The following is a 14,568-nucleotide window of genomic DNA, read 5'->3' as shown; positions in this document are numbered from 1 at the left end:
AATCCTCTGGAATCATGGCTGAACATTTCATTGATAAGAATTCTTAAGTCTTGTGACATCTCTCTATGTCTTCTGTATATACCTCTTTATCTATGTGCAGTTCTCTCCCATTAGAATGTAAACTCCTTAACAGTAGGGACTGTTTGGTTTTCATTTTTCATTTTTAGCATTTCACTGTGCCTGGCCCCTAGTAAGAATTCAATACATGCCTGTGGATTGATTAATTGCAAGAAAATGCACTTAACTATTGAAAGCCTTTCCAATAGAGATTGCACTCCTGGGAGCGTATCACCCCAAGCAGGTAAAATGCAAAAAGAAAGGACCTATATATGACAGAAGATGTAGAGGAACACTTTTAGTAGTAGCATAAAAAAATGTTAAGTGGGTGCCTATGAGCTGGAGAATGGTTGAACCAATCACAATATACAAATAAAATGGAATATTATTGTACCACAAGAAATGATGAATGACAGAAACTCAGAGACAAATGGGAAGATGTGAATGAAATGATTCTGGGTAAAATAAGCAGAACCAGAATAATAATAATAACAATCACCTAGATAAAGACAGTCACATAAACAAATAGAACGCTAACAATGAGTAACCGAATTGTAATGATCAGTCCAACCTGGCCCTGAATAACAAGAGATGAAAACTACCTCCCTCCTTTCAACAGAGATATAGGGAAGTACCAGCCAGTACCCTGGGCAAGTCATTTAACATCTGCCTGCCTCAATTTCCTCATCTGTAAAATGGGGATAATAAGAACACCTGCCGCCTGGGTTTGCTATGAGGATCAAGTGAGATAATCATTGTAAATCACTGAGTACATTAGCTATCATCATCATCATCATCATCATCATCATCACAGGTGTAGAATGCAGCATGTAAGACACTGTCACTGTGTTGGTTCGCTTAGGTTATTTTTTTTTTTGTTACAAGGAAGGGCCCATTTCAGGGGCAGCATTTGGGGTGCAGAATATATTCAATGATGACTGTGATATCCAAAATAAAGTCTTCAATGAAGCTTATTTTTAAAAAATAATAAAATAAAATTTAGGTAAACAATATTGAAAATATTCCTGTGCCGTATCACTTAGTAAACTTGGTTGTTTTTTTTTTTTAAAAAGGAATTATTAATCTGGCATAACCTGCTCCTAAAGTTATGCTGGCTTCCTGTGATCACTGCTGCCTTTTTTTTATAAGATGTTCACAATCTGCCCCTCTGACAGTAAGTCCTAGAACTCTACCAAGAATCCAAGTCAAGCTCACTAGCTAATTCCTTGCATACTCTATTCTCATCCTTTTTGAAAAAATCAGGAGACATTTGCTCTTTACTGGGCGGGGAATACTCCCATTCTCTACAGTTCCCTCACCTAAAAAATAGGAAATGATTATTTCAGCCCTCCCTACCTCCTCTTAAGGCTGCTGGGGGAAAGTGCTCTGAAAACCTTAAATACTTTAGAAATGGGCTATCTATACCCCCCCATACCTGACAACTGCTTCAGAGAGAAAGCAGAGCTACAAGAAAGAAGGAAAAGGCCTGTCTTGGGACTCCTGCCTTCTTCACTATACCATGTTTCCCTCAAAAACTATGTTGTACATTTCTAAAAGTCTCTGACACATTTAAAGAGTCTCTGCATTAGAAGGGGGTAGTCAGTATTCCTTCTTTTTATGCTTTATAGAGAGAGGAATTTGTTTTATGAGTACATAATTTAACTGAAATAATTTTCTTCATTCAACAAATATTTATAAAGCACCTACTGTGGGCACCACACCAGGCCTGGGGATATAAAGAGACAAAAGGGGATAATTTCCAGCCCCTACCTGCAAGGATCTTCCAATCTAATGTTGAAGAATTTCATTCAGTACAGTTTGGTTTGGGGGTTTGTTTGTATTTTTAACAAAAAGAAGAAATAAAATATACATTCTGTGAACTGTATTGTATGCCATCCTTGTACAAAATTTAGGGGGGAAATGTTTAACGTGGAAAACACCAGAGTTTAATTGCCTACTAATACTAAAAGACTGTGGTGTCTTTCAACTGAGTAGACAAAAGCATTTTAACAGCCAGAGTTTAACCTCATCTACTCCCTAGCAAGTCTCTGCCTATCCTGGCAAGATAAGGAAACTGAGGGAAGCCCAGTAATCCATCAATCAGTAAGTATTTATCAAGCACCCACTATGTCAAGCAGTGGGGATACAAATACAAAGAATGATGATGGATAATGTGGCATGGGATCTAGATTTTGGCCTCATGTATTGCAGTAATGACAGTAGTTGACATTTTCAGAGCAGGCTTAAAGGTTGACAAAGCATTTTACGTAGTTTATCTCATTTAAGCCTTACTGGAACCCTGGGAGGTGGGTATGACAGGTACCCATTTTAAAGAGGAGGATATTCTGAAACTCATAGGGGTTAAGTGACTTGCTCTTAGGGTGTGCAACTGTCAGAGGGAGGTTTTGAACTCAGGTCCCTCCAAAATCCAGCACTCTTTCCCATTGCAAAGCAATGAGAAAAATTTATTAGAAAAATCAATCAGTCCAACCTCAATGTGAAGGCAAGTCTATTGGCACCACCCAACTAGACAGCAGCATGACTGGGCCAAGAGACTCTTCTAATTCAGATATCCAGATAACCTAGCATAACATAATGAAAATGAACAACGTTTATCAGATGGGTGGAAAATTATGACCACACGGGTTCCAGTCTGGGCTTTCAGTCTCAATTACTCTCCAGTCACATATTGCAGACAAAGCCTCAAGGATAGTTTTTATTTAGGTCACATCAGTTGACAACCTGATATGTACCTGGACCACAAGTGTCCCCTATTTTAAGAAAACAAAAATCTACACTGAAATAAGAGAGACAGCACCACACAAAAAAAGGTGCTTCACTTGGAGAAAAAAAGAGTATCTTCAAAAAGCAAGCTTGTAAAAATTAGAATTCACTTTGCAAAAAAGACAACCTTTTTTAAACAAGAAGAAGAGTGGTCTAGTGGTTAGAGAGCTAGCTTTCAAGTCAGGATACCCTAGATTCAAGTCTGTCTCTGATGCACATTAGCTATAAGACCCTAAACAAGTCCCTTAACTTCTCAGTGCTCTAGGTAACTTTCTAAACTTATAAGTTATAGAGAAGGTGCCATCTTGCATTAGTAGAGAAATTTTCCTCACCTGGGAATTCTCTATACTATGAAATCGCTGCTCCAATCCCTATCTTTTTTTTTTTAATTCATTGCTTAAAGCAAAGCATACTTTGAAATTCAGAATGAGGAAACTGAAAACACAAAACTTTCAAATCCTAAGATCCCATCTTCCATTCAAATCTCTATATTCCGAAGAAGCAGGATTTCCTCTTATCTAGACAAGAGATCCCACGTCAGTAATACACTCCTCACCTCTAAGCTATAGAATCCCTGCTCCCAGAACACCTGTTTTGTTGACTCCCTCCCCACAAATTATTACAACTCTCTCTTGAAAGTACTTGATATATGCTTTGTATTCATTTACTTGTGCACATCCTTTGTATCTCCCTAGCAGAATATAAGCTTCTTAAGGGTAACGACTGTTCCATTTTTGTCTGTGTATCCCCCAGCAGCCAACAGTACCTGACACATAGGAGGCACTTAGCAGATGTGTGTTGAATTGAAATAAGTATCTATAATAATCAAAGTATTTCAGTTCTGGACTTAAAAAGTCTTCCGAGTTATTCTCAATCAATAGCTGCTTGCCTACAACAATACAATTCTGTTCCTCAAAGCAACAAAGCCCATCCCACTAACTACTTAAAAATTATTTTAGGTGACCAGGTCGAAACCTGTCAAAATGCCACATGGCAAAGCAATGGTATTGATAGGCCTATAAATATAAACTCTCCAACAACTAGACAGAGCCAATCTTACCTAAAATTTGACAAGTATTCACTAACAAAAGTCATGAGAGATTTTCTATTTCAAATTCAGCAGCTGCAAATAAGCACCCAGAAGATATTTCCTAAGTTAAGAACAGTTCATAAAGTCTTAGAGCTCAGAGATCTTAGAGGTCATTTAAACCAACCCTCTGCTGGATAGATGAATGTCTTCTACAATGTTTGGACTTACATAGACCAAAGAGAGGAGCCTGGGGAATATCTTCCCCCACACTCCAAAAACAAAAAACCAGGAAAACCTATGTGTTTGTAGTAGAGTCATTAAGGTTTTCACTAAATAGATAGAAACTAAAATTTCCTTCCTTATGCCCACTCTCCAGTCAACCCACCTTCTAGAAGGAGGAGGAAGAGGAGGAGGAGGAGGAGCCTCCAGCATTTATATGGCACTTAATATGCACCAAACATTTTACAAATACCACCTCATTTGATCTTCACAACAACCTTTGGAGGTAGGTACTATTATTATTCCCATTTTACAGTTGAGGAAACTGAGGCAAACAAAGGTTAAATGAATTGCTCAAGGTCATAAAGCTAAGTGTATGAGGCCACATTTGAACTCAGATTTTCCTAAATCCAAGCCCAACACTATTAGCTGTCTCAGTCACAAACTTTTTGTGAAGAATACTTGTTAATTTATCCAAAAGACATATTTTTGAAGACATAAGAAAGGGGTTTCACTCCTTTAAAATATAAAGTGCTTCTAGGGCTATATCTCAAAGAGATCATACCAATGACAAAAGGATCCACATATACAAAAATATTTATAACAGCTCTTTTTGTGGTGGGAAAGAATTGGGAATGGCTGAACAAGTTGTGGTATATGAATGTAATGGAATACTATTGTGCTATAAGAAATGATGAACAGGCTGCCTTCAGAAAAACCTGGAAAGGTATGGTCTTATGGTAAGTGAAGTGAGCAGAACCGGGAGAACATTGTACACAGTAACAGCCACGTTGTGCAATGACTAATATTGATAGACTTAACCCTTCTCAGCAATACAAGGATCTAAGACATCTCCAAAGACCTCCTGATGGAAAATTCTATCCACATCCAAAGAAAGAATTATGGAGTTTGAATGTAGATCGAAGCATACTATTTGCTATTTTTTTTCTTCTGTTGTGTTTTGTTTCCTCTTTCTGGTGGTTGCTCCTACTGGTTCTAATTCTTACTTACAACATCACTAATGTGAAAATATGTTTAATAAGAATGTATATGTATAGCCCATATCAGATTAAGTGCCATCTTGGGGAGGGAGGTGGAGAGGGAGAGGGAGAAAAATTTAAAACTCAAAAGCTAATGGAAGTGATTGTTGATAATTCAAAATAAATTAATTTAAAAAACAAATAAAATAAAATAAAATATAAAGTGCTACAATATTTGTAAGTCACATTTTAATGCTAGTTCTACATCACATGCCAAAGTATCAGAAGGACTCCAGTCCCATTTTCTTTTCAATTCACAGGCTCTTCAAATTTAACATGTCAAAAACCTGGGAGTATTATCTTCACAGCTAAACCTGCTCCTCCTTTTGGCATCAGTATTCCTGTCTGTAGCACTACTACCCAGATTTGTAAACTCAAGGTTATCTGAGTCCTTCTTCTCCTGTAACCTCCAATAACCTCTCAGTTAATGAGACCTGTTGATTCAATCCCCACCGCAATCTTTCACATCTATGCTTTCCTCTCTATTCCCATTGCAACTACACTAAAAATAGGCCCCCATTACCACTCACCTCAGATCTTCCCACCTCCACTCTCTTCATTCAACTCATTCTCCACATTGCTCCAAGAACCATTTTTCTGCTCTCAATTCTTCAATAGTTCTTAATCTTGCCAAGGAAAGTTGACACTCATATACCTTTCTCTGAAGGTCCCCCACAACATGGTGCCACCCTACATATCACTTGTTACTACCTTAACATATTCCATGCTCTTGCAGGGGGCCATCTCCAGTCATCCTGAACTGTATCTTGCCACTGGACCCAGATTGAGAGAATGAGGCTGGTGACTTTGCACAGCCCTCCCTCACTTACATCCAATTCACTTTCAAGTCATAGCATCACCTTCCTGATGTCATGGTCCTCTTCAACAAGGAAGGACAAACACCAACAATAACTATGCTCTTGCCATAGGAGACTCCTTTCCGATTCCTTACCAATACTTCCTTCCCCATCCCCACAGCCCCACAAACATGCCCTGTCTCTCCTGTCTATCTCCATAGCATTGATCTCTCTATGCCTGCTACATCCTCCTCCCCTTCTGAATTTCCTTGCTAAATTCCTCCTATTCATCCTTTGAAGCTCAACTCAAATGACACCCCCATGATGCCTTACCTGATCTCCCTTTTTGTTAATGATCTTCCCCCTCAGATCCCTCATAATACTTGTAACTCTCTAACACACTTATTATATAATATTAAATAGTGGTTATTGACAGAATAAACTCCTTGAAAGAATTTTTTTCATTTTGCCATCTATAGCCCCTATAGCTAGCATAGTGTCTGGCACATAGTAGGTGCTTAATAAATACTGGGTGACTAAATGATTTGGATTTATGTTTTATGTTGTACTATACTGATGGATGGCTTCACAAAGGAAGGGACTATGTCTTATCTAAACTTTGTATCTTTCTCAGAACATAGCAAAGAGTTCTGAATATAGTACATACTTGATCATATTTGTTGAATTAAATTAAGGAAAGTTTCCAATTATAAACATAGCTTTAAGTTAATCTCTAATTTTCAAAATAGATTTGGACACAGCTCTCCAACAAATATCTTGGAAGAAGGAGCTCTGAATGAGGTTTCTATCCTCAATGTCCAAGCTTCTTCTTTTGGGGGGGGTTGACACTGAGGAGAGGGGAAGGAAGTTGTAATATAAAAATGACAGCAGCATAATCCAGAGGCTTGAGTAGGATAAAGACATAAGGGAGACTTAAGACCTCTTATGGACCATGATATACTATATGATATAGGAACCACTTGGTAGCATGCAAATCAACATCCATGATGGACATGGAGCTGAAATGATCAGATCTTTTGGTGTCATGTAGACAATAGTTTTGAGATAATAGCCTGTAGCCAATGAAAAAAAACTTTAGCTTACTGTACAAGAACACAGTCCAAGGCTCTGATGTCCCTAGGATCCCTTAATTTCCAGCTGGTTACCTCCTCCCCCCTCCAAGAAAAAAATACATCTGTCTCACATGTCTCAATGTATGCGGAGCTGCGGGGAAGGGGCAGAGGGGGAAGCTTCTTTCTCTTTCAATCCTGTGGGTGTTTAAATACTACAAACATCTCAAAACATGTTCAGAGGTGGAGATCTAGATTGTGTAAGAATCACAGACAGCCAGATAGGCCTGATTCCTACTCTTGGTCCAATTAGCTGATTTGTGCAAGGTAATCTTAGGTTCCTCAGTTTTCTACCCTTTGGATAATAAATTTTTAAAAATATCTGAACCTATTGTATTTGAAAATCTCTTTACCCTGACTCCTGATAATGTCTCTTTAAAAATACTGACACTACTAATTACATTGACCAGGGTTGGTACCAGAAAAAAGAGGAGAAAACCTATCTTGCCCCTTATGGCAGAGAATATTTTACATATCATCAAACTAGACTGGTTAGGCAGCTAGTTGGCATGGCAGACTTAGACTTAGGAAGACCTGCTTTAGCTGCATGACCCTTTAACCTCTCTGTGCCTCAGTTTCCTCATCTGTGAAATGGGGGCAATAACTGCACCCACTTCCCAGAGTTGTTGTAAAGATCAAATGAGATAATATGTATATTTTTCAAATCTTTTTTAAAAAGTGCTATATAACTTCTATTACAGGCAAAAATTTGGCTTTGTTAAAAGGGAAGACTCAATGGGGGTGTTATCTTGGGAAATGACCCTGATGTTTAAAAAGGCATACATAAAAGTTATCGATTATGAAAAATGCGTCATCCGAGTATACAAAGTGCATTCAAAACTCCAGCCACCCTCACAGAGGAGACGGTGGAAGGGGGACAACAAATTAAAGCAATGTCAGGCAGCCAAATGGCTTGACAATAAACCTTGAGAAAGGAAGAGGAGGCCGCCTCCTGTTTACTAAGTCTCTGATTGCCGAGTGGAAGATACAGAAATCTGGACCACACCTTTGGTGAGAAGCATTTTCCACCACTCTTCACCTCCTCCCATTCAGGTGTAGCAACCTTCCCGCAAGGTTGGCATTAACAGCACCAACTGCAGGTGCACCTTGCTCAGGGCCCTTTTCTTTCCACAAAATGCCAGTCTGATTCAGGGTGAAATTTTGCATATATATTTGCCTCCACACTGGAAACAGAAACATGAATTCTGTGAGGACAAATGCCTGATCTGTGAAAGTTCTAGTTCGTGATTTTTCTCAGGTGGAAGGGGAGTGGGAGGTAAGGAGCAGAGAAGGCCATAGTAATCTATCCAGAGTGTTGCAATGAGGTGGAAGAGAGAAATACAGAGCTCCCAGAGCCTCTGTTGAAAGGTGCCAGTTAAACTGAGTAACACTGGGCTTTCAGGATGAAAGCCTACAGGTCTGCAAATCTAAGCAGAGGGCACAGAAAGATTCTAATTATTCTATTCTCATCCTGCACACCAAAGAAAGGCAGTAGCCCCTTCCTAAACTATCAGATCCAGCCATAAACCTCCTCACACTCTTTGGAAGAGCTAAGAAAAAGTCCAGACATTCTCTGAAGTACTAACTTGCCCTCTTACGTCTTCTGCAAGACATTTTGCTATTACCAAGAGTGAAAGCAGGGTAGGGCTGAGATTAACCATGCCACAAAAATAAAACGTACGTCCACTGACACCACCAGCATAAGATGTCTGGGAAATGAATCAAAAGACATGAACGTGAAAAATTATCTTAAAGTAACACCAGTGGACCAAAAGCCATCTATTCCTGGACAGCAGCCTCTCTATGTCTCTTACTTCAGGCAAAGAAGCCTAATACAGGCTCTCTAGTTACTGAAAAATGAGCCTTAATGAAAGAATGAAACCTCCTGCTTCTCGCAGACCATGATTTTCACTTGCCTTCATAGCTCAAACTGCTCCATAGCCTCCTGCCCTGATGATAGGGAAGGGTGTTTCATCCAAACTTACTAAGGTTCCATTTGCAAAAGGAAAAACTTAAAAGTGGCCATATCCTCAATATGGATTAGTTCAGAATACATTTCCTAGGTTTTTACAGGCCCTGCCTCAGTATCAAGGCCATCTGCTTCTTTAGAGTATCAGCAGAAGCCAAGTTAAGAAAATGAAATGCATCTAAGTTTCTCTCCACCTAAATGAATCACAGATTCAGATGATATTCTGCCTAATCAGGTAAAATTTACCTCCAATGCACCCTGACTCTCTCTCTGAGGATAAATCAGCCTGTCTGCAGTGACAGCTCATGAGTAGCATGCTTTCCTAGGAAATATGTCATGACCTATGCACGATTCCAATGTACACACACACATATATATTCGACATACATGTGTGCATTGTGATCACATATAAGTGTAATGCATATAATATAATATGAATGTGTAGTATATATTATATATAATATGCATTATGCATATAAAATACAACACAAATATATGTACATAAAAACAATGTTTATCAATGCAAACATATATAAACACATATACATTTTCATGCAAATACACATATATATCATGTACATCTTGTGTACAATATACTTTTTATATATGCATATTTGCAGACAAATGACAACATCAGTCGATTGATTATCTTTTAGCCATGTAAGGGTATATTAGACCCAGAAGATTATCTCTGGGACACCCCGGGAAACAAAACTTGAAAGTAATGCTAGTAATGACTACTAGGAGAACTCACCTAAAATTTCATAAGTTCGATAAACAAGAAAGGAAACTGGGGTACAAGGACAGCCATAAAAAGCTTGGGCTCAAGAAATTCGGAGCAGTGGAAAATCATTGCCTTTAAAACTTACCACTCTAGGTTTCTGCTGATCCAGCGTATGAAGGAAAGCTGAGTTCGGGTCCAAAGAGCGCTCTGGATCACTGGAAATGTCCTCCTCTGAATCATCATAGGATGAGGAGAAACCAGTGGAAGACGCAGAGGAGGAAGACAGCTTTCTCAAAGGCATGATCCCTCGAGGGCTTCCCTGAGCTTCTTCTAAGGCCGCATCCTCCAGGGCGCCCATATCTGTGATAATGACTGCTGGGATGTTGCTGGGACAGCCAGCCTCCCTCAGGGAAGGTTTCCTCTCAGATTCAGGAGTCAGCTCTTTACCCTGATGGTGCTCTTGCTGTTCCTGTGGCTGCTTCCTCTCTGAAGTCCCATCTGAGTGTATCACTTGACCAGGGTCTGTCCAGATTGTGCCAGCCTCCTCCATTGGGCCAGGCCAAGTCACCAAGCTTTTGAACTGCACACCAAAACTGCTCTTGGGAGGACACTGATACCCTTCCTCCTTTTCCACTGCATCCCTGCAAGGCAAAGTGTCTTGACTGTAGCCACGAAGAATTCTGGACTCCGGCTCCACCTCCACCTTCCCCAGATGCACAGCCCTGCCTGAAATTCCAAGTGATTTGATCCCTGTTTTCTCCCCTTGCTCAGAGTCTGGCCTCTGCATTAAAACTACCAGGGACCCCTTCTTTTGGGGCTCCACTGGGGCTGCTGCGCTGTGCTCTGTGGATGTCCCGGGGCAGCACCCGGCCTCAGAGCTTTGCATATCCAAAGACAGGGTGGTCCTGCTCTCACTCTCCACAGGAGCAATGGATCCCTGCACTCCGCCAGGCAGGTTTCCTTTCTCCAACTTCTCAAGAGCCTTCGAGCCACGGATCCTGCCCTTCTCTTGAGCCACAGGTGTCCCGCTGCACCTGGCTCCCCCCTCTCTGTGCACTTGGTTCTCTTGGGCATTCACACCAAAGGAAACAAAACCTCTCTCCATCCAAGCAGGGGTCTCTTGGGAGAGAACCTTATATAGGGGCTCCCGACCTGTGGAGCTCCTCCTTTCTACTTCTTTAGCCCCGGCTGAGCCGGCTTCTCTGGAGAGCTTTGCTCCCGCTGAGCTTACAAGGGTCTCGCAGCCCTGCTCTCCAGGGAAAGGATGGCCTCCCTTGTGGACCTCCTTAGCCGTGAATGAGCCACAGACTCGCTCTGTAGGGGACCCCTTCTCCATCTCTACCCCAGATGAGGAACCCTGTACCCCACGTGTCAGGCTCCAGTTCCCAGGCTCCACGGGAGTGCCCTGACCCAACGCCCCGAGGGTAAGCTCCCTCCTCTCTGTCTCCAGGGGGAAAGGAGAGCCTCTAGTTTCTCGGGACTGGCCCCCCTTGCTCTCTATCTCTCCTGGGGTCTCCAAGCATTGTTCTCCCCAGGATTTTGTCCTCCTCTCCTCGATCCGGGTGTACTCCGTGAGGACCCTGCTGGGGGGCTGGCTGCTGCTGCGAGACGGGCAAGGAGAGGGCGAGCGAGCCCTGCCCAGCCTGGGGCTCCGGGACGCTTCTCTGGCGGAGCTCTGCGCCTGGATGTGCGCCTCGAACATGCCCACTTTCTGGTTCACCTGCACGTTCTGAAGCTCCCGCTCCAAAATCCTCAGCTTCTTCTTGGCCTCCTCCGGCCCAGCTGGGGAGAGGCTGCCCGGGGACACCACCTGCTGCCCCTCCCCTCCCAGACGGGATGCCCAACTCGGGCTGCCCACGCTGCTGCTACTACTGTTCAACCTCCGTCTGCTGCTGCTGCTACTGTTGCTGCTGCTGCAGCTGCTGCTGCTGCTGCTGCTGCCGCCGCCTCGCCAACTCCCGCGGCTCCCGGACTCTTCGGGCAACAGCCGATCGGCTGGTGGAAAGAGGAAGGAGGTGCCTCTCCCCGGGCTGAAGACGCTGGGCAGCCCGGGTCTCCCAGGGGGCGGGGGCGCCTTGCTGCTGCCGCTGCAGCCACCGCTGCCGCTCTCCACATTATTGCTACTATTCATCATCACCAGGCTGTTCAGCGCATAGCAATACACAGCCATAGTACTGGGTCCGGCCGCGCTTCCAAGCCCTGCTGCTGCTCCAGCTCTGACTCCACCACTGCTGTCCCCTCCTCCTCCTTCTCCTCCAGGGTCAGCCCCCGAGGCCCGGCGGCTGCTGTCCTCGGCGGAGCCGGGGCACCATTGCCTCGGCAACAGGATGGGGGCAGGGCAGCGGGCTTGGCCCCAGCCCAAAGCTCCATAAACAACCCGATCCGCTGTGGAGGCAGAGAGGCAGAAAAGTTAGGACCCCAGCAAGGGAGAAGAAGAGAGAAACTGGGCGAGAAGAAAAGACATGAGTAAGGGGAAAGTATAGAGGCAGGAGGACCCAGCTCTAACCTGAGGGCAGAGCCCAGGGGAAGCTCAGGTCATCTACACCTGTAGAGGAATGGGGGGGGGGCAACCCGCAAGTCTCATCTAGAGAGATCCTGTGGTTGGCTTTGTGAGGACACGAGGACGCTTCCTACTGTTACCTTAAACTATGTACCTAGAAAAAGAGAGAGAGAGAGAGAGAGAGAGACAGGGGTGTGTTCTTTTTGTGTGCATTCCCAAAACTCTGATGATCTTTGAGGTTTGTTCCAACCACAAATTCTAATTCCTCTCCAGACTTACTAGGCTTGTGTTTGGTATGTGTCGTTTCAGTAAATTTTCCCTCCTGAGGTGCTGGGTGCCCTCCTTTCTGGGTCTTATGTGCACGCATCCTTTACATGGTCTCATCCATACGTTCTCGCGAGTATGGAATGCCTTACACTCAGGGAGCATCTGTTTGTGTATTTGATTAGTTCGACCTCACCACTACCAGGCTGCAAAAGTCCCTAGATTTTTCATACTCTCTCCTTCCAGATCCAACCCCCAACCCCATCCAGCCATCCTGGAAAACTGGATTGAACATCTACCCCCTGAGTTTCTCTTCGTGCTCTGGGCTTCTAAATAAGGGCCTCGGTGTGGTTCTGGTTTCAATTTGATTTTCCAATGAATCTGTCTCAGCGGGTTCCCTCGGCTGTCTTCTCATGCCTACAATGTCATGGTATCTTGAACCAAGGCTCCTGTCACATAACCCCTACCACATAACACCCTCATCCGGCCTAAAGAGTTGTCCATCCTCCGTCAGCATTGGGGTCCAAAGTAAACATACAAACACAACAAACTTTTCGTGTGTTTCTACATGCACCTCTTTGTACTGACCTTGCTTCCTTTGACTGAACTCGTAAATTTTGAGTGTTAGAACGCGCGGGCCCAAGGCACTGACTCTTTGGCTACCCCCTCGCTAGGCTCCACTGTTTTGCCTCCCACTCCCGTTGGAGGGGTGTGCACGTGTGTGTGTTAGTAAGTGTGGATCTCCGTCCCCGTGCACCCAGGGGGAGGAGGAGGAGATTGCCTCTGTGGTGCACCAGAGCGCGGGCGTCCCACTTTATTGAAACTCCCCATTCACGGATGCAATAACGCCAAGGCGGAGTCTGGGCTTTGACAGCCGAGGTACCTTCCTCCGGGTTGCAACAGGGGGACTCTGAGAAACTTCCCAAGCCCCCTTGGAGCTTAGCCTCAGCAAACCTTCCCGGCCAGATAGTGCATGAACCCAGAGAGCTAAGAGCTAACAGCAGGAGGTGGAAGTGGAGGTGCCGGTTCCAGTTCCCGACTTGCATCCCCGGTTGCCTGATTTGCAAATCCTGCACCGCCTCTCCCCGGAGCAATCGGGGTGTCCCCGTCGCTGGCGCCAGCCCAGGCAAGGGGGAAACCCGAGGGCTTTCTGTCGGTACAGCCAGAGAGAAAGAGGAGTGCGGACTGAGGAGTGCGGACTGAGCAGCCCGGAAGGCAAGCTGGAGAACACACTGAAACTTGAGTCTCTTTTCTGGGGCTCCCCACCACCCGCTTCTCTTGCAAATACTCTACTCTCCAAAGCTAAATGATCCCACCAGGCCCCTTCCCCCCACCACCTGAAACACCCAGATCCACTTAGCAGGCAGTTGGAGCTGCGCAGGGAAGGAACCGCGGGAAGAGACAAGAAAAGAGAGATTTAAAAGCCTCCAGCCCTTACCTGGGATATTTCTTAGACTGCTTGGTCCTCTTCAGACTACATCACCTCTAGGACGCTAAGCCCCACCGGGCAGAGATGGTTTTTTAAAGAGAAAATGTTCCCAAAAACCGTTTCCTCATCCAGATCAAGATCTGAGAGACACACCAAAAAAAAAAAAAAAAAAAAAAAAAGGGAGGGCGAGGGGGACACAGAGAAAAAAGCCTCCCGAGTGCTGTGCAAAGCGAGCAAGAACTGTAGGGAGGCTGCTGCTCCTGGAGAGCCCCGCGCCCCTTTCTCCCAAGTAGAGATAACCCCTTGTCAGTTTCAGCTTGGCAGTCACTTGGATGTGTTTGTTCAATGTGCGATTAAAAAAAAAAAAAGGTTGGGGAGGGTGGAGGGAGTAAGGCGGGGGGACCAAGGGGGAGGAAAGCAGGAAGGAAGTTGTGAGCCTGTCTGGGGTTGAACTCAGCGGAACAAGTTTCTTTTCTTTTCTTTTTTTTTTTTTTTTTCTATTGCTTGGCAGGACCGGGAGGGAAACACTTAAAAAAAAAGTTTCCATTGTTAGCTAACCAAAAAAAAAAAAAAAACCCTTTCAACCTCTGCGGGTTAAAGATATACGATCCATTTTCCACCACTG

The 14,568-nt window shown here is 43.9% G+C and overlaps 1 protein-coding gene across 1 annotated transcript in view; it reads right to left on the bottom strand.

Moving 5' to 3' along the window:
• LOC114049591 (inositol-trisphosphate 3-kinase B-like) overlaps positions 1–14,289 on the bottom strand; it is a 164,596-nt gene extending 150,307 nt beyond the window's left edge. Inside the window, exons 1-2 of the mRNA XM_027870848.1 lie at positions 13,953–14,289; positions 9,896–12,135 (exon numbers count right to left, since the gene is read on the bottom strand). Of these exons, the coding sequence (XP_027726649.1) occupies positions 9,896–11,920 (2,025 nt within the window). The 5' untranslated portion in view covers positions 11,921–12,135; positions 13,953–14,289. The remainder of the gene's footprint in view (positions 1–9,895; positions 12,136–13,952) is intronic.
• Between the last annotated feature and the right edge of the window lie 279 nt (positions 14,290–14,568).

The sequence above is a fragment of the Vombatus ursinus genome, unplaced genomic scaffold (assembly GCF_900497805.2).
Source record: "Vombatus ursinus unplaced genomic scaffold, bare-nosed wombat genome assembly UNPS02014798.1, whole genome shotgun sequence".
Taxonomy (NCBI): domain Eukaryota; kingdom Metazoa; phylum Chordata; class Mammalia; order Diprotodontia; family Vombatidae; genus Vombatus; species Vombatus ursinus.
The sequence above is the reverse complement of the archived record's forward strand: the minus strand, read 5'-3'. Positions and strand labels throughout refer to the sequence as shown.